The sequence below is a fragment of the Stegastes partitus genome, unplaced genomic scaffold (genome assembly GCF_000690725.1).
Source record: "Stegastes partitus isolate 25-593 unplaced genomic scaffold, Stegastes_partitus-1.0.2 Scaffold731, whole genome shotgun sequence".
NCBI classification, from domain to species: domain Eukaryota; kingdom Metazoa; phylum Chordata; class Actinopteri; family Pomacentridae; genus Stegastes; species Stegastes partitus.
The window spans coordinates 145662-171951 of NW_007578462.1; the positions used below are offsets into that span (position 1 = coordinate 145662).

Sequence of the window (26290 nt, forward strand, 5' to 3'; positions counted from 1 at the left end):
CCTGCAGATCCAACCAAAAACAATAACAACCAAGTGAAATAGCTGAACCCAAACCACTGAGATGCTGGTTCCAACAGGGGCACCTGTGTCGCCATGGCCGGAGTCGTCTGTTGTGGAAGCTTTTTTTTTACAAATTAGGAAGACAACAGGTTGAGATTCCAGATGACCTGTGATCACTGTAACCAGGTCATACTGGTCCTATATGACCACTGATGTGTACGAGGCTGTAGTCTGAGGAACATGAGAGACAAATGATGAGGAGCAGGAAACGTCTGTAAAGCAGCGAGGTGTGAACTCTTTAATTTTTTGTGTTTTCTGATATAAGATGAAATAAACACTGATGACACACAATCTTGAAAAGTAAACCAAATCCATGTCGGCTCCAGAGGACACAAACACAACAGTAACCGTATTAATATTAATAATAATAATAATAATAATAGATGGAGGAGCCTTTGGTTCCCTGCTACAGAGCTGCCTAGCACAGTAATACTGTTAGAGACGGGACACGTCGCGCTGCACAGGCACAGACAAACACACACTGTGGTACATTCTGGAGTAAACACACTTCATAATTGTCATCATGCAATAAAGAATAACAGCTATTTGTTTAAAAAACACATGGCACATAGGTGATCATTATTTCAATCCATTATCAGGTACATATCAAATATAGAGACATTTTTTAACAAATATAAAGTTATTGCATTTTCATTATTACTTCATATAAGACACTATATGCAAGGCATACTGTGGAAGCTCCTCCACCCAGAGTGGATGTCGGCAGCAGCTAGCTGATTGTCCTTGTTATTAAATGGCTTCTAGTTCTTATGTACAGAAAGGAAACGTCCCTTTTAATGCTTGTCAGAGCTACTGGCCTCACAGGGAGCGCCGTCCAGGCTGTTCTGCTGCTGGAAGCTAACGCACCGTCCACCTGCTGCTGGAACATCCGGGTGGCCCGGTACCAGAGGCGGTGCTCATAAAGGACTCTGCTAGACTCACAGCACAGGAACGAACTGGGTCATGTCACTGTGACGTCGGTTCTGGAAATTCTGAACCCGTGGAAGCACAAAGGCAGCATAAAGGGAAACAGAAACCCAGTGGGCTGAAGGGACTGCTACTAGTCCGGTTAGGGCTACCAGTCTGGTTAGGTTTAGGGTTACCAGTCTGGTTAGGGGTATCAGTCTGGTTAGGTTTAGGGTTACCAGTCTGGGGCGTCACACTGTGTCTGTTTGATAAACTGGGCTCATCTGCTGAAAGCTGGGCCACACGGCACCAGTCAGAGTTCTGGTCCCCATTAGCAGTTGCGTTACCGTGACGAGGCCCAAAACACTGGCACAAGAATGGAGGGAACCGTGCTCGGATTAGGGTTCATCCTAGCAGGTCGCTGCAGAGCCTCAGTTCCCTGATGAGGTGTAGAGAAGAACCACCATCAGGCTGCTGGTCCGTCAGCTGACTGGACCAACATGAGCCTGAGGGGAATCAAAACACTGACATTTAAACAGCTCTGTGTTTGAACGGGTCCTTGTGGCACCTGAGGAGCTCCCCTGTCATAGCAGTTCTGATCCGACTTTATCAGCGTGAAGGCTCCAGGACTCACAGTGTGACACATGTTGTGGTTCCTGAAGCGCCCTGAATGGACTTAAACACAACACTGACTCCTGATGAGCACCGCCTGGTACCGAGTGTCGTCCAGCTTGTTACCAGCAGGTAAACAGTCTGACCGCTGACCCGCTTCACTACACAGCAGAACAGAACCTGGGCTCCCCTAGATGTGATCTCTGAGTTGGACTTTTGATCTGGCCAGATTTGGGGCACTTTGATTAGTCAGCTGATTAGTTTGATCGGCGCTGGCTCAGTCCAGAGGCGCTAACACTGCTGAGGTTCCACCACTAGGTCCATACGCCTCTCACGTGTACAGCCGCCGTGCACGTGCACCAGAGGCCTGAAAAGTGTCACTTAAATGCTGGTCAGACTCTATCTGATGTACAGGTGTGTGTGTGTGTGTGTGTGGCCGAGGGAGTTTCAGGTAATCTGTCTGACAGATGTGCTGCCAGACAGAAGATGTTTTGTCCTTGTAGGACACACACACACACGCATAAACACACACACACACACGCTCATGATCGGCCACAACGTTAAAACCAGCTGACGAGGAGCTCTGAGGCGTCCTCGGTGTCGGACACCAGGACCTGGGCCCTGGATGGTTCGGCTTGTGTTTTGTTCCTCCCTCAGGGCTGGTGTCCCTCCATCTGGTCCTGAGCACTGTTTTGGTGGAATGTGTCAGAGCAACCTCCACGTAGATGTGAAGGCCGAAGCTCTACGAGCAGAGCAACGGTCAGTGGTTGTAATGTTGTGGCCGATGGGTTCAGATCCACACGGAGCCTCGGTACAGAACAGAATGAGTCATGAACATTACATTCCCACTTAGCAGCTTTCAGAGGAGAGCCTGCTGCTGGGACTAATGGATAAACACTGCTGGTATGAAGCCAAATGCTTCTTAAAGGTCACACGTACACACACACACTCACTCTTGAGCACACTTGACTGGAGGGAAGCCCAGCCAGGAGCTCATCACTGAATAATACTGTTCATACAAAAGCTTTCCATAATAATAGCTTTTCCACCGCCGTGATTGTTTGAAACGCAGGTCAGTCAATAGGAATGATTGTCGTCACCGCCGCCTCTTCCTGCTCCGCGGCCGCCCCGACACACTCACCTCCCGACACCTCGTCCTCCCGTGGAGGGTCTGGGCTGCTTTGGAACACTCAGAGTTAGTGAGGGGGAGGCTGGCCTGGATAATGAGCATTTAGAGGGGCTGGAGGCCAGGGGCCGCCGTAACCAGGAGGCCCAGGAGGAAGCAGAGGACGAGGGGCAGAGGGGAAGGCGGCGAGCCCCCAGAGGAGTGGATGGAGGAGGTCTTGATCTCAGAGGTAAGGAAGGCGGAGAGGGGGACGTGGGAGACCAGAGTGGGGCTGGAATAGTTGATGAGGGAATCAATCTTCTCAGCCTCCTTACTGCAGGCTTCAATCTGGAAAACACAAGAAGAGCAGCATGAGTCCAGCCTCCTGTCACTCAGGCAGCACAGGAGCTGCTTCTGCTGCGTCAGTATCGTCTCAATACAACCTGAATGTCCAGAAAAAGAACGTCATCAGCCTCTGATGATGCTGATCATAAACCTGTTGACCTGACTTCACCTCACGTGACTCGTATGACGGCTGAACAACTGAGTCTGCTTGAAACAGAAGACGGTGCGCGTGAGGCAGTAGGGCTGCATGATGCATGGCTTCAGCGCCAGTATGAGGCCTGCATGTGCAACAGTCACATGACAGGAAGTGTGATGTGCAGCGTCAGGATACAACTTGCTTGATGCTTAGTCGGACAGAAAACTCTCTCAGCTGTCGTCGTCACCATTTAACTCTGACTGAAGGTTCTTTTTTTCCTCTATTGACAGACACAGAAACACTGAAAAGGAACATCTGGTTACAGAAGAAACACAAAGTGCGCCGTAGTGCTGCACAGCTAACGGGATATTCATCACGGCGAGGAGCTCGGCCTCCCACGAACAACTAAACACGACCAACTGGGATATTATAATAAGAATAAATGTATAACTGTGACAAATAACCACAACCTCAGTGTTTAGCGATATAATTATTATTTAAACCACTCTGACCACGATCCTGCAGCCCTCCACAGCTGTGTGGACAGATTTCACCTCCAGAAGGGACGATGTCAACTGACGACAGGTGAAGTGACGACAGGTGAACTGAACTGTTTCCACCACACGACTCGTTTGTTTGACTGTTTTCATCCACAGCACAAAGTGGTCGATGGTCTGTTCCCAACGGTTCAAACAAAGTCTTCACAGTGAACAGTCATGACTTCTTTTCTCTTTTAGTCCCACGGTGCTGATAGGAGACTGTCTGAGGAATGAAGCCCTTCAACACGTTCCACGTATAGCCGTACAGACGGTTAATGAGCAGCTGTATAATCCTGAAGGCCGCCTCTTTCTCTGAGTGAACGCTGACTGTGGGGCTGTGCTGCAGGCGGCGCCGGGCCTTCACCCTAACCTTGGTGAGTCCAGCGCTCTGGATGGAGTCCTTGCTGATGCTGTGAGTGGCTGTTGGTCCACACTGGAGTGGAACGTGAGCAGCAGTGGCCACACAGAACACACAGTTCAGACTGTGGTGAATCCTGTGAAACACTGTGTGCTGCATGCTGCTGCATGTAAAGCGTTGAGCGCACGGCGAGTAGCGCTCTGACCTGATTGGAAATGCACAAAGTTTGTTTTGGCACAGCCTTCCTCAACCTGGGGATGAGTATGACTTCTAAAACAGGAGGATGAGGCTGTTGCCTAGTAACAGTTAAAACTAAAAGCTCCTCTTTAGCACCAGGACGCTTCTCTGCTGCGGCTCCTTCATTCTGATCATTTCTTCTGTCTAAACCCATCCTGAGATTCTTTCTGCCTGAACAAAGTCTGTTTGTTTCCCCAAAGTCTAAAATATTAGTCTTATGAGTTTCATGACTGACTGTTTCCATTGAGTGCTTTTTATCCTTTAAACGTATTGTGGTCATAATACAACAGCTCCAGTGCAGACCTGTGCATTATTCACGTCTAAATCCTTCAGGCTGCTCTTCACAGTCTGATCATTTCCAGCTTCGGCTGCTGGAATGCAAATAGACTCGGTTTAATTATCAAAGCATAAATGATTCACTGAAGAACTGTGAGTCCTCCAGCTCTGCTTCATTATTGTGTCTGAAACAATGGACTAAAGAGCTGCTGCTAAAAAGTAAAGGTGAGTTCACATGAGGAGAGTCCATCCAGGAGAACAGGTGATGTAAACAGTGTTTGTATTCAGGCAGCAGACCCACCGTGAGGAGGAAACCTGTGGAGACATAACGCAGTGACCCTAACCCTACAACTCTCCATCCACATGCTGAGAACAGTTTTCAGCTGCGTTACCGTGCTGATGGAGGTAATGTCGCTGCAAACATGGGCATGAACCATGGAAGGCTCTGCTCACACAACACGGCACACATGAATCAGGCCTTCCACCAGCCCGCTGCCGCCTCGTTGTGCTGCTGGACGGCTGCATTACTGAGGCAGCTTCAGTGTTTGATCCAAATCAACCTGCTGGCACCACAATGCCTTCACTGAAACATATGAAGAGCTTCTTTCCTTTTCCAGTCACAGTGCTAATGCCGGCCTGATGCCCTCAGCAGGTACAGATGCTAAACAGGTGTCTGTCCTGAGATCACGAAGGCAGCAGAGTGCACGAGTACAATATGTAGATCCAACCTACTGCTCATGTGCAGACCAGCAGCTAACCAGCTATGCTGCTCATCACAGCTCCAACAGATCTGGTTCCACTTCACACCGCTGAAGGCCGAAGCTTCCCAACAGTAGCAACATATACTGAAGCCCTACGAAGCCCCGGGGGGAATGATCACATCCAGACTGGACCATGAGCACAGAGAAGACCACATCTGCACACTGGAGGAGGAACAGGTCTGGGCAGTGAACCACAGACCTGGGACTCCCACCACTTGTCGTTGTGTTTATTTAGGTGAGGCCGCGGTGCTAACCACCGAGCCACCTGCAGCCCAACTATGAACGGGTGCCAGTTCATCTAAATCTGTGAGAAATGAACTGTGAGTTTGCACAATACTGAGACACAGGAGGGTTCCTGTGCTCCAGACAAAGGACACTGGATTGTTCCAAATGAAACATATTATGGGGACTACAGGATCTGAATGGAGAGTTTGGAAAGCTCATTGGTAGCTCATGGTGGTCCATTTATTGTAACTGAGCACTAACAGTGTCCGGTTTAGTCTGCAGAGATGGGAGGCTCCTGTCATGTGTCCACGTGTCACCGAGGAAACACATTCATGGTGATCAGGGAGAAAATCAGCTGTCACGGTTGATGAGCTCAGACCAGACCTACTCCGGCCACCAGCGCCGGAGCCCTCCTCGGTCCTGGAGAGCAGCCGGCGCTCACGGGTCCGTCCAGCGCTCCACACAGTGTATAAACAGATGGAGAATATGCAGACCACTTCTCCACTTTGTTTTTCAAAGATATGGTTCCTTTGAGGTCACAGTGTTTCTGTGTTGTTCAGAGGAGGAAGACCTTGAGCTAAAAAAAGACGCCGAGGCGAACACGAGCCGACACATCTGTGCCGTCATACCTGCTGTTGCTGGAAGGATTCTCTGGCTGGACTGAAGCACACTTTGCTCTGAAAAGACCTGAACGCAGACAGCCTTCTGGGAAATATTTCTTCTGTAAGAATGCAGTGGGAAGTGCGTATTGTGCTGCTGTCTGAGGAGATGTGGTGGAAGCTGTGAGCTGGGAGGCCGTTCTGTGAAGTGAAGCTGATCTGCAGCTGGTTGAGAACTCAGATCAAACCAGAGTTTACTCGTTTAGATGTCTCAGAAGCACGACTAAGAAGTAGTGTGCAGAAGTTTTCTCTTCTTTAAACATATAAACTCTAAAAGGTCTGCGGTTCCATTTATGTTTGAGCTCACCTCTCTAACCGTCTCCTTCTGCGTCTTCACTTCTTTGCTGTTCAGCCTCTGACCCGTCCTTCAGTACCACCGTATCACCGTGTCTACAGCAGCTTGTATGAAACGTGCTCGCTGCTTCTGGCCATGAACTGATTGTGGTCTAAGATTAGATCTGATCCAGCGGCTCAACACCAGCCTGAAGACATCTCAGCTCCAAATTGAAAGCAGCTGTACTTTGGTGTTTTTAACCCACTTACTGGGTGACACACATAAACCTTTTCCAATTAGAAGAACCTGACGTGATCCCCTCGTGACTTGAGGGTACAACATGGAATAAAAGAACTTCTGCTTCATTTACAATCACATGCAAAGTCCTCCTCATTCGTACATGCAGCTTGTGTGACGGTCTCCTGTCTGAATCAACACCTGTACCACCCGGACCATCACACCACGCTCTACTTTTCTACTGTGACTAGTTTCTGTAAAGTTTCAAAACAGTACAAAGCTTGATTGTTCAAAGCCACGTCTCAGGATGAATGTTCAAGCTGCAGCACAAGTTTGAGAATGAACAAAGAGATAAATCCGTGTGTTTCCTCCTCTGAGGAGCATCGTGTTCCTGCAGGTTTAAACTATTTCATGTTCAAAGAGACTAAGAGGCTACAAAACCAGGAAACACACTGAATGAGCCAGTTTAAGCTGAACCAGAGCTCCTGTCACGGTGGATGACAAGAACAACGACAAGAAGGAACCAAGTCCTTAAAGACCAGCCTCGCCACTCGGCAGCCATCTTGGTGACACGGCCTTATTTCAGGCTGTTATCTGAGTGACTGGCTGCAGCATCGGTGCTCACTGGCACATGAAGAATGGACAGAACCAGCAGTCGAATCAGATGTAAAACACTTCAAAGGTTTCAGAAGTTCTTGTAGCGCTCATGTGCACAGCGTCAGTGTTTCTGGCTCGTCCTGTCTCTGGCTAAAAGCCCTGCAGGCGGTGGGATGTGATGAATGACAGCTGCTGACAGACATGGCAGTAGACAGGGAGACCCAGAAACATGGGTAACAGCATCTAAAAAGGATCAAACTAATCCAAGGAATTCACAAACACCAGAACACAGGGAGCTGACAAAGGAACAGCAGCACCGGGGACAAATGACTACAGGGGGCGCCAGAGGAAGGCAGTGTATGAACGAAGCTACAGACAAAGCCCAGACTGACATGTGACGTCTTTCCCCCCACAAACCTGTTGCCTCCTTTATCAAACCGTGAGCAGAAATCTGTGCAGAGCATTGATGTTGTCACATGGCTCACAGCTGCAGCAGAAGCAGTGGAGATGCCTGCTGGAGCATGAAAGGCTCATTTAGATAAGAACACATCCTAATCATCCATGTGTGGTAGCGCCTGCTCAACGTGGAACAAGGAACAGAGGACGTACTGATTAATGAAGCAGCGCCACTAAAAACCCTGAACCCACCAGGCCAGTGTGTTTACTGGGAGGCCTGATGGAACCAGTGATCACCAGCTGCTGAAGGAGGTTCCTGAGGCTCTAACTCCGCTCCAGCAGCACTCCTCATGCGAGATGTTTAATGAGTGAAGCTCAGCGACTGTCTGCCTCAAAGAGCAGCCGGATCTCCTCCGTACTGTCCAGCACATCTGAGGAGAACTTTAGAAATGTCACGAAACATGAAAACTGTGGATTAGTTTCCACAAACAGCTTTGGAGCAGATGAACCAGGTTTCATAGCATCATCACAGGGCGCTGGTACAGACATGTTGGACAGGGTGGAGCTCATAGAGTGGAAGAAGCTGGAAAGATAAATGAAAAGAAGACAACAAAGATAAAGAAACAAACAGTTCTTCATCAGTGGAGACATGGAGGGAGCTGTCTGCAGCTGCTCAGGCTGTGTCCTGTAAAGCCAGCTGGTATCTAACATGCTGCTATCTGGAGACAAGCAGCTGATCAGTGAGTCCGTCCTAAAGCCTCCCACCAGACCGCCAGCTCATCACCGAGGGAAATGTTCACTCAGTCAGGACTCATGGAGGAAAGGGCATTAAAAACAAAAAACACCTCAAGCAAGCACACATTCAGTCTTCTGCTAAACTGGAGAAAGTTCTTAGTTTCTTCATGTCCCATCTCCTTTACCTTGCTTCATGCACAGACATGTGTCTTCTATACGGTTAAATCAGACGAGGCTCCTGTGCTGATACGAGTTCATTCAGCTCCTCAGTTTCTTTCCTTTGTTCTTGCTGAGACTATAGAGAGACATTTGGTGGCTGAGCAGGAGAGACGCCACGCTGAGGAAAACTCATTTCCCTTTAGTTAGGTGCAATATTTATTTATTTTATTAAAGATTTCAGTTCTGTCTGTGTGTAGCGTACACAGCGAACAATCATGACAATAAAATAATGCTAATGAAGTAGAAAAAGGTGAAGTGAGACATTGAAGGAGACAGATGCGTCCTCCCCCTCACTTCACTGCTGTAATCACTGCAACATGAATATTTATGTCTGCTGGGAGTGTGGTGGGTAATTAGCACAGCTAAACACTGCTGTGTTGGGAGCTGCTCACGCTTGTGTGTTTACAGTGTTTGTGTAGAAAGAAAGGGGAAAGAGCTGCTGCTGTCAGACGGAAAACTGGCCAATGTGGAAAATTAATTTCCTCTGTGACTCTAAAACAGTTCTGATTAATGAATATTTATGATGTGATGTATTTATCACATCACAAAGTGGCGCTGCAGGAATTTTAAGAGGTTATCGGCTCTCCCTCCACAAACATTTTAATATTGAAGGTATATTAACGGGATAAAGGTGACGCGAGCCGTCGCTCAGCTCTGAGCAGCAGCTCGTTGTTTTTATATCCGTCATGAAAAGCTCTTCATTGGTTTTAACTGTCTCCAAACCTTCATAAAAACGATTTTCTTGAGCCAAAATATGACACACTTGCTTCGACAGTATCATTTGTAAATAAAAACCAAAGGCAGGCCTCCTGGTCTGAGCTGTCTGTCCTGGAGCCTCCCACAGACCCTCCGGCCATATGGACCCGCTGCAGACAGTCCAGATAGCAGGTAGTGATTTAGCTGAGGCTTCACATGGTGCTCAAAGTGCACACTGCTGAGTCGGAGCCACCACATCCTACTGCCTCCACACACTCTGCTGCTCTTTAAGGCCAATTCATGCCTTCTGTGTCTGCAGCATGATGTACATGTCGTCCATGAGGGTCTACGTGCAGCCCATAGTTTGGGACCGTGTGGACCGTATGTACTTACATCAGTGGTGCTTTAACAAACACTTGGTATGAGGAGATGCTCCACCATCTTTGGATCCATCACTACCTGAGCTGTAATTGAAGTAACTGCTGCTGGACTTTGGAAGAGCTTTGCTGGTGCATGCTTTCCACCAAAGAAGCCCAAAGACATGAGGAAGTCCTGCTTTCCTCTGCTGTGTTCACTATGAGCAGTGATGAGCAGCCCAGTCTGCAGGCAGCTGCTGTGTTGTTCTGGTCGATGTGAGGGGCAGCACACCGGCACAGTACGACTGGAGCATGAACAGAGCTGCTTATTGGACTGTGCACACAGACGTGGAGAGCATGAAATGGATGATATGGTATCACTGTGGCCAACATGGGCTGGAGTTCCTGAAGCCTGAAAGCGGAGCCAAGATGAGGAGCAGGAGTCTAGTTTTCTGTCAGACCACTTAAATTACAGCATCAAGAAAATAAAAACAGCGCCTCCCTCAGCTTTAATGCTCAGATCCATCCTGTTCTTAGATCACAGCCAGTGACCTCTCAGTGTTTCATTAGAAACTGGGTGGAGGCTGGATATAGCTACGGGGCTGCCTCTATCTAAAGGTTTCTGCATTGAAATAACTGAAATGTCAGAGACTGACCTCATGTCTACCTCATGACTTCCCGACACTGAACTACATCCCATCTGTTAGTCCAGAAGATCAAAGTCTTCACAAACATCCTTCTAACAAACTCTGTACTGAATCCCTAAAACAGCTGGTCCCTGTAGTTTTTCCACAGATGCTACGTAAAGAGGAGGACATGGTGCTACTTTCAGGTTAGTCCACACTTGGTGCTGGGTTTTGGTAAAACATGCGTCTTGTTCTGTGTTTAGGTTGTTTTTCTCCCTCCTCCATCCTCCTGTGGACCTCATTCCCTTCCAGCGGCTGAGGGCGGCTCGGCTCTGAACCTGGCTGATGAGAAACGCCTCCATCTCCTCTGACCTGATCCAGCGCTCGATAAAACCCTGCCTCCTCCTGCTCCAGCCTGTTGTGTGACTTCTGTACAGTCACTGTGACTCTCTGGCCATCAGCTCCTCTGATGTGTTGTGTTTCCATTATTCCTCCTGAGCTCCAGCCTTCACTCACACACTGAGCCTGTCATGCCACCACCTGCTGAACATCTCCAGCTGCCACTGCTGCGCTTCCAGGACTGTTCATGTTCATGAATTCACCTTTTACAACATATTCAGTGTTCTGGGTCCTAAAACAAGCTAAACCTCACCATACAAAGACGACAGAATACTTCCAGCCTCCTCCGTTGATGTTCAGTGTGATGTAGGCAGATGGACTCTGTTGGTACCACGATGAAGGAACACATTTTTTATAAAGTTATACGAGGTGTGTCAGAAAAGTTCCAGGACTGGTGTCACAAAAGATGTATTTCAAACCCAAGGAAGGATTCCTCCAGGAGTGCTAAACGGGTCTAAGCGGGTCTCCTTGATGAGCCCTTGAGCTTGGGGAAGAGGAACCAACCCCACGGAGCCAGGTGGGGTGAGTAGGGAGGAGATGTTCTTCTCAGCAGGAACTGTGGGATGCTCAGGGCGCTGTGAGCAGGTTGTCATGGTGACGCAGCCTCCACTGGTCCTGCCTCAGCTCTGCCTCTTCTGGACGAAGCAAACGCTGCAGGACCTCTGTAGACGAGCTGGTTGATGGTCTGAAGGGGAAACTCCTGGTTGGTAGTTTGGGTTTGTGACACCAGTCCTGGAGCTTTTCTGACCCACCTCGTATTTATAGGTTTGCTTTAATTATTGTTAATGTGACTTTCCTACCAAGAAAACCACGATGGAACGCCATCATACTCCAAATGCGTTTTAGAATCTGAGTTAATCTTTTTTCCCGTCAGAAACAGACACAGCCCTGATCTCTGTCCACACACACTCAGGATGGTAACAAGTGATGCTAGCACACTGCAGCAAGATACCACAACACTGAACCAACCTTCTGTTTGCATGTGTGTGTGTGTGTGTGTGTGTTACCTGCAGCGGTGTGGGCTGATGGTCCACCGGGGCGATGAGGACCACCAGCTCATGGTCGATACTCAGGTAGCCAAAGACGTCGCACTGTGGCACTGAGACGTACAGCCGCAGGATCTGAAGGACGTCGTGGACCGTCACCGGCTTGTTCTTATTTAGCTGCACACAGGGACCAGAGGACACACAGGGTCACATGAACGCTGGTGTCCAAGTCTTGAGCAAAACTTTAGCGACACTTCAAAAGGACAAAGAAGACATCGTGTATGTCAAGTGCATTTTCATAAAAGAAAAACATGTGCAGACTTTGTAAATGTAGACCAGGAGGCGACACAGTAGTCACAAGTCAAGATCAAACCTCTGAGAACGTGACAGTGCTTTGTTCCTGTGGTACTGAAGGTACTGTGGTGTCTCAGGTGTGGACCAGTGAGTACAGGCTGATATATTTAGTACTTGAGCGATGATCAGGGACCAGTTATTGACTATGGAGGAAACATCTCATCTCATGCATGCTGCTTTTCTTCTTCGTCCCGTTATTGAGTCTTTAATGAAAAGAGAGGGATCATAAAATGAGCCGGACTGGAAATGACAGCACGAAGCATCCACTGAAATGTTCACCTGAAGCATTGATGTGTTGAGACCTGTGGGCTGGAATCCCAATGAGCAGTGAGCTTGACCCAAACCTCCACAGTGATCAGGTGCTAACCACCCTGGATGGAGACATCACAGCTCAGAGCTTCCCACAGGTAGCTTAGGTTTTTAATGGGCCTATCATTCTATGCAGATACAAGAAATGTGACTCTGGCATGTCTGACTGAACGTGCACGTGATGCAGCAACACTCAGGACAGACACACAGGCCCAGACAGTGCCTGACACACAGGTAAGGCAGCAGGTGTTCTCAGAATCTATGCAGGTATTGAGAGATGTCAGTGTTTGTATAGTTCTGACTACCTATTAGCCCTCCTTTGATATCAGTTACAGGGAAAGCACAAACGGGCCGGCCCGGTTTAGTGACCACAGGAACAACCAGGCACCGCTGGGCACCGTGTTGAGGAGAGGACACCACAGACTTGGACATATTGTTGGTATTATACCACTTTACCAGCATATTCCACGCAGACACACGACTGGACGCTGTACCAGGCTGTACCTAACCCTAACCCATAGCGTGGTCGATCCTCACGGACTTGGGAAGTGAAAAAATGTCCTTCACATGGACCCTCGTGTGAAAGCAGAGAATACACTTTATGTGAGGGTCTGTGCGTACAAGTCCTCGTAAACAAGGCTCTGCTGGGGGCCAGAGTCATAATCCTCCCAAATCAGCGAGTCCTCCCTGGACGTCCACGTGTAGCTCAAAGCCTGAGTGTCCTCACAGCGACCACACTGCAGGCAGCAGTGCACATGCTCAACACTAGTGTGCACGCACACAACATGGAGACACGACTTACTGCACATGCCCAGATGTGCGCCTGCACCGGAGTATGATCACGGCTTAAGAGGAACACAGAATGAGCAGGTGGAGCTTCAGCAACAGCAGAGCTACCACCGAGATCAGGGCCTCAGAGCTTCTTCTGGGAATACAAGCAGTGAAAGAAGCTGGAGGGAGACGACACTCTGCAAAGCTAAATGGTTCTAAGAGCTCAATAAACAGCTCAAGAACTGTGTTCCTCAGAGTGCTCCGTTAGAACATCATCGTCTCTGTGGTGACTTCTGTGTGTTTTCACGAGAAGGAACCATCTGTCTGTTGGACCATATAAACACTGATGACTGCAGTCTTTAAGAACAACACTGTCCAAAGCTGGAACATTTCACGTTTTGGTTTTCACTAGATGGAGATGTTTCCCAACTTCATGTTTTGGGGCATTTGTGCCTTTAATAGATAGTGTTCATAGAAATGCAGATGGAAGAAGCTGTTATGTGCCTTAAACAAGACTGCCGTGTTGTCAGCTTCTTGCTGGGGTAATGGGACCATCTTTAGTATTTGTTATCACACTGTGTGTTGGATTTATATGTGCTGCTTAAAAACAAAGCAGCTGACCACATTCCAGCTACAACACAATCATATCTGAGTGGGGCAGCGCCACATACATTATTCAGAGCAGACGGCAGGTTGGGTGGAAGCATCAGCAAACTGAGGCAAAGAAATGCAGCCACAACCTGAAGAGGATCAACACACAGATATCTGTCTACTCCATGGATTCCTCCACCGCCTGCATCACCCACAACACAGCTCTAGTGAGGGTAGTTACACATCTGCAGCACAACTAGGTTTCAGTTTTTCTATCCTCAGACCCAACTTCCTACCCTAACCCCTAACCCCTAACCCCTAACCCTAACGCTAACCCTAACCCCTAACCCTAACCAACAACTGAATTTCCCTTCTGGGATAAATAAAGTATTTTTCATGTCATTTCTTCAGCTCGTATAGAAGAGACGGACGTAGACTCTGGGGGACGGGGGAAGCCCACAACCAAACCTCCATCAGACTCACTGCTCGTTATGTTTGAAAAGGTCAAGGTGGCAACAGCCAAATCCAAAACTTGAGACTTCAGAACAGCCGTCCAATCAATGGAGCCAACCAAGCCCGACTCAAGTGACGCCACTGGAGGATGCTGGAAGGCTTTCTTCTCCTTTAACGTACCCAGAAACAGTCTGTGATGTGGAGAACTGGTGGAGTTTCCCTTTAAGAGCAAAGTAGCATTCTCTGTCTGAAGGAGAGTAAATGAATGAAGGGGAGTCGTGAACGCAGCCTGTTTCCCACCTCGCTGAGCAGAGCGGCGGTAGTGCTCCACTGCAGCAGCACAGTCAGGCTCTCATGTATCCCAACAGCTGCAGATCAAATCAGCCCTGCTTGTGTTTGGTATTAAAAGGCTTAATGCTGAGTCTTACTATGAAGTGCTTGTGCCGGGGATTACAGCCAAGTTGACTAACAGCCAAAGGGAGCTTTGTTGTATAATTAAGCTGATCAGAACGAAATGCCGTGGGACTTATTAGCTGCTAACATGTCAGTGTTTATGCCTCGGCGGGCGTCAAGCGCTGCTGCTGCTCAGGTTGGGCACACATCCAGAGGACGCTGCAGGTAAAGGTGGAAGTAAGTACACACTTCCTAATTGGTGCGTTCTGAACATTAGCTCAGTGATGTTTCTTTTAGGAAACACCTTTGGAACCAGAGCACAGCATGCTGGGATACAGGCGGTGTCTGGCCAACAACACAACGACACGCACACTGAGGAAGAAAAGGCCAGAGAACTGTGCCACGTTTAACACAACCTTCTATCCATCCATCATCTCTACACCTTCATCCTCACCAGGGTCATGGGGGGGCGGAGTCTATCCCAGCTGACTCAGGGTGAAGGCAGGTTCACCTGGACAGGTAACCAGTCTATCACAGGGCTACACTTAGAGACAGACAACCAAGCACACTCACATTCACACCTACGGACAATTTACAATCACCAATTAACCTCAGCATGTTTCTGGACTGTGGGAGGAAGCCGGAGAACCCGGAGAGAACCCACGCTGCACGGGGAGAACATGGAGACTCCACGCAGGAAGATCCCGGGTGTCCTCACCGGGACCCCAACCAGCGACCTTCTAGCTGTGAGGCGCTAACGGTGCTAACCACTGATCCACCTGCAGCCCTGACACAACCTCATGTTTTGTTCATACTGTACACATGTAGTCCTTTTTTCTAAAAGTGAAAACATGTTTGGGTGGAAGCATAAAAAACTAAACCAAAGCCTTCACATCCTTTCAAACGAACAAAAGCACATCCAGCTAAAAGTCACTCCTGTTGCTAATAATACCACTGGTGGAAGCACCAATACAACAACGTACCTACAGTTTATTACAAATAAAAGAACAAAAATGTTAAAATGTTCAGGTCACCTGTGAAGCTCACCTGTCAGGAGTACAGAGGAGCAGACGGTGCTACTACTGCTACCTCCTGGTTGATCCCGTTTCCTCATCAGGGATCATTTATAGATGTAAGTCACTGACTAAGTTACTGCTGTTGTTTTAATGTAAATGAACGGCTTCCTCTTTGGACCCTGCTGCTGTCGGACTCTGTCTGATTCACCTGAAGGGAAGCCTCTCTGACAGCTGGAGCAACAAACTAAACTGAAAGTCTCATTAACCTGACCTGTCACATCACAGCACAGTCTGATGGACATTTCAGTTTGTAGTAGTGGGAAGCTGTGGGGCAAAGAGAACTACAGAGGTGGGATGTAAATATGTCTGGTTCTGTCTGAATGTTTGTGTACTGGTGATGACATGTGGACAGAGTTCTCCTCCTCGTGTCACACAGCTGAAGGTATGTAGCAGCAGCCCTGTCCTCCATGTGAGGGCCCTCAGCAGTCTGCATGTGGGGTTGAATATAAATATCGCCCCCACGTGGCCTGCACCTGTAATTACATGTAGTAGCACCAGCTGATCCAGCTACACTGGTACAGACGAATCAGGACCACTCCATGCCTTCATAATGCTGGTTTCAGTTCTGCTTCATAGAATTATTCTGTGATTTAGTTCAAAGGTTAAAACAACATGAGTTAAAGACACACACACCTTCCGTTTTCACTTCGTCGGCACATGAATGAGTCATTACTGTGTTGTCACATAGAACAGCTCTGACTGATCCATACCTTAGAGAAGGTGTTCATCTGCTCCTTGTTCCAGAGGATCTGCAGCATGCTGGCACATATGGGACAGCAGGCTCCTGAGAACAGGCCAGAGGTCAGGGCTCATCATGATGCATGTTCACAGACTAATGCTGAGCTACCCAGCTTCACCCTGTGTAGCTGAGACCTGCTCCACTCACCGGGCGGGGTGACCGGACGGCAGCCTGGAGTGGACAGAGCTGGACAGGGGACCGAGCTGCATGCCGAGTCAGGAGCCCCATCGGACACGACGCCCACGGCGTGGCAGGGGCCCTCGTAGTCCACGGCCACGCGGTCAGAGAAGGCGTCGCACACCGTGCTGTAGGTCTCGCCGTTATGGCCGCAGACCTGCTGTGGTTTCCTGCAGGCGTCCTGAGGACAGACACACCTTCACTGTCCACCTGTCGTCCATGTGGCATTATGACTAGCGCTGACAAAACTGCTGCTTGGCTTTCAAAGGTACTGGACAAAAGGAAAAAATCTACAATATTGTTGGATTTTTCTGCACACTTATTGTTGTGTACATTTAATTCCTAACAGATAAAATCAAGTGGCACTCATAACCCTATCATGAATACATCTAGACATTTTTGCACATAAACACTCATAAAGTGAACCCTCCTTTGACATGTCTGCCTAACGCGGTGCTTCTGTCCTGATGGTGGCTCGACTGGACTGGTCTTACAGGTCAAAGCCAGTAAACAGGAGATGGGATGTACTGCACTCTCTGGTTAACATGGTTTTTAATTGATTTAAATGCTCTCATTTCAGTAAGCGATTTATTTTTAGTTTAAAGTAGAGAACATACGTAACGGCAGCAGCACCATGTGGAGCAGAGATCCCTGCTGCAGCAGCTTCATGTTTGTTTCTTCTGTGCAGCAGTGCAGCCGACTGCTAGCTGAAGATCTGCACACAGACTCGTGTATATTTAGCAAATCAGCGTTCTCCAGTCTCATATAAAACTATTTTATCACCCTGAGTAGAAGCAATCCGCCGTAGTGCCTCGGTGCCTGATATCACTGACAGTGACTAATGCAGGGACCAAAGACTCACGACCTCAGCCGGCTCCTAATTCAATAAAATCTCTCCTCCACATGACTTTGAGAGGAAAATTTTGTTGAAGAGACCACAAGTAATACATCAGGTCAGAGTATAAAGTAAAACATGCACTGCAAGGCTTCCAGCTCTGAAGCAGCTGGATGCCAACGCCTCGTTCTGCTCTCTGTTTTAAAGGCAGGGACAGATACAGCATTGACTGTTAATGTCATGAATCATTTATGTGAGATAATTATGAGTTCCTATCAGAACGTGTCCTCGCTGCAGCAGATCATCAAGGACGGCACATTATTATAGAGTCCACAGTTTGACTTCTGCTGCTTTGTATTCTCTACACATATAGATTTGAACATCTAACTGGCATAAATAACTGTAACTCTTTTGTATGAATATTTTTATATTCAAGTAAAAACCTTATTTCCTATATTCACCAAAATCCAAACCTGACGTCTGGCAGGTTCATTCAGATCTGTCCCTGATCCATATTTTTTCATGTCGTAACATTTTCAACAGGCAAACGGTTAAAACCACTGTGTTTTATATATATATATATATATATATACTAAATAGATACTAAACAGTTGATGTCCTTCTAAGTACAGATCATGGCAGAATTTAAAACCTAATCCAGACATAACGGAGCGGCCTTGCTTCCTTCTTCACTCACATATGAACGTCTGCATATTCAGGTATCTGTGGTTCACCAGATCCCTGCTTTGGCCAGACTACAAGTCAAACTGACAGAATGGCCCTAATCATCTGCTGCACTCTGCAAAACAGGAATAAACTCGCTGAACTGATTGATCGTGTGGCTTCTCTGCCCTCTGCCTCACACTGTGCTGACTGCGAAGGTACCAGCTAACTGAGAGCGTTATTAAATCCTGATGGAGGGCTGCACTCTGCTGAGGGCTTTTAGCTTCACCAGCAGTGGAGGCTGCACATGGTTTAGCTCCCAGCTTCGTGCCACACAGACACATCAAAAAACTGAACAACTGCAAGGTCAGAGCTGTGCACAACAGTTGGTGTTCGTCCAGGTAAACACAGCTGAACCCTGCTGCTCCTGGTCTGGCTGGAACCTACCTGGCAGTGGCCCATGTAGGCCAGGGTTTTCCCAGCCTGCTGCAGCTGGCACAGGTTGGGGTGGACCAGGCCGTCGGTATCACAGGCGGGCTCCACGCTGTTCTTATCGCAGGCTGCCGGCCGGCCAACACACTCGTACTGCAGACAGTCTGACGAGTCGCTCAGACATGCGCGGTACTTTGGGATGCACCTGGCAACACACAACACATTACTTATTTATTTATATTTTTGGCCTTTTGGCTTTATTAGATAGGACAGAGAGAGCTGGGGGAGAAGAATGGGGGACGGACATGAGCGGGACTCAAACCCATGACCGCTGCACCGGGGACTGTAGCCTCTGCACATGGGACGCCAGCTCAACCAGGTGAGCTACAGCGGCGCCCCACAACAGGTTGTTTCTACAGCGATGCTACAGCTGAGGCCAGAGGAGCAGCTTCACACTCACACAGCGTCTATAAAAGCTCATATTCACATGAACACCACCTCACACATTCACAGTCAAACAGGAACAGCACTCAGGAGGACATTTTGGTAAAACGCTCCAATAAAAGAGCAAATCAACAGACGCAAACTACTTCCCTCCAAACACACACAAGCCCTGCTCTGTTACCATAGCAACCACCGAGTCTCCAAGGCTCGGCACCAATCAGGTGCTCTGCACATCCGAGTTGACTTGCTCACTTACTGCACTGTTTGCCCCCAGACGAACAGAAAATGGTTTTCAGCCGTGTGTGTACATACACCTCCACTCATTAGAGCGTGTGTGTGCTCGTTCCAGGATAAATGCTTTCCAGTTCACATCACTCAGTGGAAAACATGAATAAATGTCTTACTGGAAAAAAATGTGAGCATGTTAGAAAACAAGCTTTTATCCGTACATGTGCACACTAGAGTGGCTCCAACACATGAAACACAGCGACATACATGTGCACACACAGCTTCCACAGCACTGAACTGACTTATGGGTGAATCACAAACACTTCTGCTCTCAAGTTCTGCTGATGTCAGTGAAACCAGTCATTTCCTACAGATGCTTCACATGAACCCGGCTTTGCTTTTAAGATCCTCATCATGATCAGGACTACACGTTAGATCTTGTTGTATTTTTAAAACAATCGAAGCTATCCAGATCTTCCATCATTTGGTGTGATAATACTCACAGATTTTCTATATCAGCACACAGAACCGACCAGAACCATCAGAATCTAACTGATGATACGATAGGTGCTTGGTAATTTGTAAAACTGAGAAGCAGGAGTGTGAAACACAAGCGTAGATACGACTTCAAAATGTTATTACTTCATCATGAACAAATGTGTGATGAGCATAATTAGCTCTGGTTCTGCTCTTTGTTGTGACATATTCATATATCTATGCAATGAGAGCTTTAAATGAGTGTAACAGGTGAGGAGATGGACGCGCAGCTGCATGCAGGCGGTGATGAAATGTGATGGAAAGTCAAGACTTATTTCCTCAGTGACACTTTGCTGCACAGACCAGCACCTGCTAGAGCGACGTCAGAGGGATCACGCTGTGATATTTCATATGTGCTGCAGTAAACACTGAGAGAGCAACTTGACCAAGGCTGTGTAGCGATGCTGTGATGAGGCAGATGTTTGTTAGCACCTTGTGCGCATGCAGCAGAAGTGTGGCGATGCTCTTTGTGGTGAGCTGAATTCATCCAGACAACAGGTCAGAATGTGACTGGTTTCTATCATCCATCCATCATTGTTTCCTCATTAAATGAACTTATTTCTATTTCACATTGATCTTTTATCACAATTTGTGCATAGGACACAAATTGTGATAAAATCTGAACCTGCCATTGATGTGTGAATATCTTTTATAATATGCTTTGTCCAGAACCACAAACAGATTCATTTAGTCAGATTTGTATTCCTGTCAGACGGTCAGAGCCTCCACAGCAGCATTCAGCAGGTCAGAGCTCATGGTGGACTGTGGGAGATGATTATCTGGGAGTGAACCGGGATCATAAACCCTGCTTAACACACCCTGGCTATTAATCAAGGAAGGCAGAGGGAGAAAGAAAGAGAAGAAGACGGGAGGGAGAGTCCTCGTAATGAGCTGTGGTTGGTGTTAATGAGTCGGTGCTGGGTGTGGGCAGCAGCTGCTCTCACTGTGTTCTGAACCCACCTCTGGTTCCTCTGGCAGGGCTTGTTGGCGCATGGGTTACTCAGGCGGCACTGGCCAAAGACAAACTGGTGGTCCTTGAATCCCATGCAGCGAGCCACACAGGCGCTGGGATAGGTCCGCCCGTTGGAGGCACACACCGGCACGAAGCGGTCCGGACAGCTGCAGGGAAGACCTGAGGGGGTAGAGGAGGACCAGGAGGGAGACAGCAACAGTTTGTCATGAAGGACGGAAGCATCCACTCCATCAGCAGACTGGATGACGCTGGAAGACTGAAAGCTTAATGTGCAGTGTAGCAGCTGTAACACAACCTTAAGATTTACTGGAAAAGTACCGACTGGGCCCGTGTTAGTTCTGGTTCTCTGTAAGTGCTTGGAGTTAAAGCTACAGGGCTGAACTTTGATCTTCCCCTTCTAGCAGAGGTTCTGTCTGCTCATGACGTACGTCTCACCATCGATGGTTTTCATTTTTACACTCTAAAGCGCATCCACGCTTCATCGGTGTACGATGAGCAGGGTCATGATGATGCTCTTCAGCACAGGCTCCGCCCTCCTGCAGCCACACACTGTTGCTGCTCCTGATTGGATGATCATTCGTGGGCTGTCTGCTCCTGGATTCCAAACCGGACCAACATGCCGTCCAGTTTGGAAACTTTCCCTCATATTACTGAAACATTAACCCAGTTTCTGAAAACAGCTGGAGTGAGGAATAAGCCATGCAGTTGTTCAATCTGTCTTCACTTTAGGTCAGCAAGTTTTCAGAGATGTTGAGTGGGGGCTGGATGAAACCTGAGCCTTACGCAGATGACAAGCAGCAACACCCTGTGACTACAAACACAGCAGTGCTCCCATGATGCACTGCACGGCCTTTTACAGACAATGAATAAAGAGCACTGAAGTGACAGACCCAGTGGACCACAGGGCCTCGACCCCCGTATGGAGTAAAACCACCATGAATGCATAGTGGCTGCACAGACTGTGAACTTGGCGGATGACCAAGTTATCCTGCAGACCCTCACAGATGCAGAGAGGCCAGTGTTGTACGTACTCCTCAGCTCATGCAACCAGCTCAGAATCTGTGTCCATGTGGTCACGACTCTACAGGGGCCGTCGTGCACAGACTATGTAGAGGCTGACCTTCCTGTGTGTACCCAATGGAGTCCTCCAAGTGGACTAGAAGGCAGTACAGTAACATCTGCAGTGTCCACAGCTGTCAGCATGGAGGTACAATCAAAGCCTCACGCTGGTCACACACTCGTCTTCTCTGTCTCCGTTGCTATGGCTGCTCTACTCTTCCGCTCTGGCAAACCACTCATTGGTGGATGGAACACATCACGACCAGAACACGGCAGATTTAAAACTCTGTATACTGTGAAATGGTGTGAGGCTCACCTGGCCCTGAAAGACTCAATTAGCATTGTATGAACTCGTCTGGCTTGAATGTTTGTTTGTTGTGAGCTGACTCACAGAAAGAACAGCTCCTGAATAAGTATAGGCGCCTTCCCAAAGACTGGATGAAGGATGCTGGCAGGGCAGATACCTTCAGTCACTGCTGATTAAGGCCACAGATTGCTGCATGGTTTTGTTTGCAGTTCTTTCCTTTCTGAAGCCTCTGATCTAACGACAGCCTTGAATCTCCCACAAAGCGTACATTGGACAAGTTACTGAACTGTATGTAAGATCAGGCAGGGATGAGGACAGACGTCCATGTTTAATGTGTACGACCCATGACATACGTCTACAAGCAACCTTATGGCATCTTTTAGCTCTTGACCAACCCTGTGTGAAACAGCCAAACGTTGTTCAACCATAATGACAATAGACGGACCAGTAAAGTGTCGATGGTCGTCGTCTGAGTTGCTGAAGCCGAGGCACTCTCTGGTGGAGCAGATGGTGTCACCGGCGAAGCAGGAGCAGGTGTGGCAGTCGATCCTGAAAGACGTCCCGTGGCCTGATGACAACACACAGCAGGACAACACGAGAGGACGTGAGCAAAATGTTAAACTGGCTGTACGAGATATCACAGTTTATCTGACCAAAAGGCCACTTTTAACAAAGGCAGGTGACAAAAATAGGCTTTAATGGATGTAGGACAGAGAACAGGGTCAGTACGGAGGGCTGGTTTTGATGAACACCTTTTGTCTGTAGACAGGGATGTGCTGATGCAGGAACACCGTCGCAGAACACTGTTAATCTGACTGTTGGTGTGTTCAACGGGGTTTATTCAGATATACTGTACCGGTGGAGAAATCATTCATAAACTGTCCCAGTGCAGAAAGCTCGGGATGAGACCGCTCACTGGGGTCATTTCTCTTGCTATATATATATATATAAAGCCAAACAGCTCCTTTTTCCAGTCAAAGCTGCTCCTTCTGAGTGAAGCTAGGGATGCTGTTTTTAATGAACACCTCCCAGGCTGTCATGGTTGGTGAGCACGCTGCCCCTAGAGGTCAACATGTTGTCATCGACCTGCTAAAGTGGCTGGATTCATTCATGTGTTGAAAGTGATGCAAACACGTTCGTAGGGGTGCCGTATGAGGATTAAAGGAAAGGGACTCACTGTGTTTTCTCTGCTAAAATGTGTCGTAGTTGTTTTCCAAGCTAGCAAGGCTGTTACCAGCACTTAGTCCACGGCTGAGCTAGGGTATCTTCATGGCCTAATCAGGCTGAGTGTGGTGTCATCAACATTCTGACCAAAGAACACCCCTCAACACCTAATGCTTGGATCTCTTGTGGTTTTTTTTCTTCTCAGAACATCTTAAGGCTTGTATTTAACTTCTAACTGCATGTTTCTTGTCAGTGTATGTACAGTCATGTTCAGCATCATTTCAGAGGCAACACAGCTGATGGTTGTTCATTGGAGACGACGGAGCTGGATGTCATGTGATATATCTGGTGTTCTACTCGTATTTGCCTTGTTGGCTGTTACTGGTGTCAGGAATGATTATTAATTTACTCATTCCTACCAAGGAAGTGATTTATTACTCCCATCACTGCTGTGCTTGCTGTGCTTCTTTTCTATTGCATTAAAAATTCATCAATCTGAAATTGGGGATAAGCCCTGGGAACATTAGCATCCACAGAACGTCGTCCTTCCACCATTTCTCAGGTTCCGCCACAGAAAGAAAACTTTTCAAAAACTTTTATTTCTCGTTTAGATGACTTCATAATGAAAAGGTTAGATTTGCTGGCACTAACTGAAACCAGACGATAAGTAATGAAGAGAAAAACAAATTCATTAGGCTAATGGACTTTAAATAAGGCCTGTGTCTCTTAGTCGCTCACACCAAACAACAGTGCACTTATTGCTAACATGGTCAGTAATGAAGGGGTTCTAATATTTAATGACCACATTGTGTTTCTATACATGCTGTTTGTCAGCTTGTGATGCACAATAAACCAGAACTTTAAGGCAGCCAACGTCCTGTTTGGCCTCAATATAATCACATAATTCTACAGCTTAGTTTCAGTTTGCTTTGTTCCAGACTAACCGTACAGAACTTCACGGGGATGTTGCAGCTCTTTTTGTGCATTGATTAACCTTCTGAGCTCCAAGCAGTTTCTGGGTGTTCTGGTGTTACCACTACCATCCATCCATCCATCATCTCTACACCTTCATCCTCACCAGGGTCATGGGGGCGGAGCCTATCCCAGCTGACTCAGGGTGAAGGCAGGTTCACCTGGACAGGTAACCAGTCTATCACAGGGCTACACTTAGAGACAGACAACCAAGCACACTCACATTCACACCTACGGACAATTTACAATCACCAATTAACCTCAGCATGTTTCTGGACTGTGGGAGGAAGCCGGAGAACCCGGAGAGAACCCACGCTGCACGGGGAGAACATGGAGACTCCACGCAGGAAGATCCCGGGTGTCCTCACCGGGATGCCAACCGGCGACCTTCTAGCTGTGAGGCAACGATGCAAACCACCTTGCAGCTCTTACCACTACTAGAAAAGGTAAATTTCTAAACTTTAAACAGACGAACTGCATCTTCCCTGCATCCAGTCTTCACACAAAGTGAAGCCAAACACTTCAGCATATTCACACCAATCTACAGTCAGTAAAGCACGGCTACAACTCTGTGTGTATGTTAGTCCTCATCAAAGATGATCAATATTTAAGCTGCTTTTGTTTCCCAACAAGAGGACTAGTTAAGGGTAACCTATGCTGTGCTCTAATAAGTTCTGCTTCACTGATATTACACAGATTATTAGGCTGTGACAGCCTCACAGAGCACAGTGCTGCAGCTATTACTGGTTGCTGACACTGTTGGGCAACACCAACCTCCTCAGGAACATTTTGAAATCCAGCATTAAAACAGCTCCGCTCCACACTGATCTCATGTGTAAATGAATCGCTATGTCTGGGAATTGTTTGGGCAGAGAAAGCAGATGATTGATAAGAGTTGTGGGTTTTAAATTACACAGAACTTCTTCTTTGAGGCTGGATCAGAAGCTTTAAATTCTTCCTTCTCTTTAGTTTGGAATGGAGAGTTTCTGGGTGGATGAGTCATCCAGAGTATAGAGAGTTGCATTCGACAGACTCATTAAAGTTGGATTGATTCATAAAAAGAGTTGACTGAAGGGAATAAGTCAGCCACGTTCTAAACCTACAGGCAGATTACACCATGCAGTTTGCAGCATAAACAAATTCAGTTTTGTATTCTGTGTCCATTTCTGGTCATTGGAACAAACAATATCATAAATGCCAAACTACAGTAACTGCGTTTTGAATCTAAAGCATTTGTGTTTCCACAGCAGCTGAGACTGAAAGCTGAGATGACTACGACTGCTGACCATGACATAAACCTACACAACTGTTATTTACTGAGGAAAGACTTTGGTGTTGATGAACAATGAGCCTATCATCAAAAGTTAAAGGAATTAAGAGCATACACGATGGGGCAGGTTTGTGCAAAGATCACACATTTATAAAAACTAGGGATGGACATCTTGGTAGAAGACAGGATGTAGCTGGGCGGTGTCACGTGTTCTGGAGAACCAACCATCTACCACAAGCTCCTCTTTCACAGAACAGCGTCCTGCTGCTCTCATTAAGATGCTGTAGATGGATCGGGGTTGTCCAGATTTAATTCTCCTCTCCACAGCAACTGATGAGCCTAATCACTGACTTCATGAGGGTCGTGCAGAGACATGAGCGCTCCAGCGGTGGCCTAACCTTTTCATCATCCACTACCAGGAGAGGAGTTCCTGGATGGAGGACAACTTGAACACTTTGATGCCACCACTCGGCGCTGCAGCATTACGATCCTGTTATAAACAACATATTACCTGTAAATGTGACACTGCTGCTTCATCAGTCTGACGGCATTCTGTCTTCCTGACATAGATGTAATTAATGAATGTAATACAGAGACCTCATGGCAGCTGTGATGGAGCTCGGGACTCCACCATGTCACAGATACTTTAACTGCAGCTGAGAAACGACAGCTCACCTGTCTGCAGTGAAGGGAAGTGTTGGATCCTGATCTATGTCAGGGGATCGCTTGCTTTCACATGTTCGTATGGATCCTGCTTTCTGTTCCAATGAACTGAAACAGCTGGCAGCACCAACCTGCTCCTG

The 26290-nt window shown here is 47.7% G+C and overlaps 1 protein-coding gene across 2 annotated transcripts in view; it reads right to left on the reverse strand.

Annotated features, from left to right (window-relative positions):
- Positions 1-273: 273 nt before the first annotated feature.
- reck (reversion-inducing-cysteine-rich protein with kazal motifs) overlaps positions 274-26290 on the reverse strand; it is a 77695-nt gene continuing 51678 nt past the window's right edge. For both annotated transcript variants that reach the window (XM_008291299.1, XM_008291298.1), the window contains 7 exons: positions 22527-22649; positions 20703-20874; positions 18549-18738; positions 16574-16784; positions 16398-16471; positions 11762-11917; positions 274-3031 (listed from right to left, as the gene is read on the reverse strand). In XM_008291299.1, coding sequence (XP_008289521.1) covers positions 2810-3031; positions 11762-11917; positions 16398-16471; positions 16574-16784; positions 18549-18738; positions 20703-20874; positions 22527-22649 — 1148 coding nt within the window. In that variant the 3' untranslated portion in view covers positions 274-2809. The remainder of the gene's footprint in view (positions 3032-11761; positions 11918-16397; positions 16472-16573; positions 16785-18548; positions 18739-20702; positions 20875-22526; positions 22650-26290) is intronic.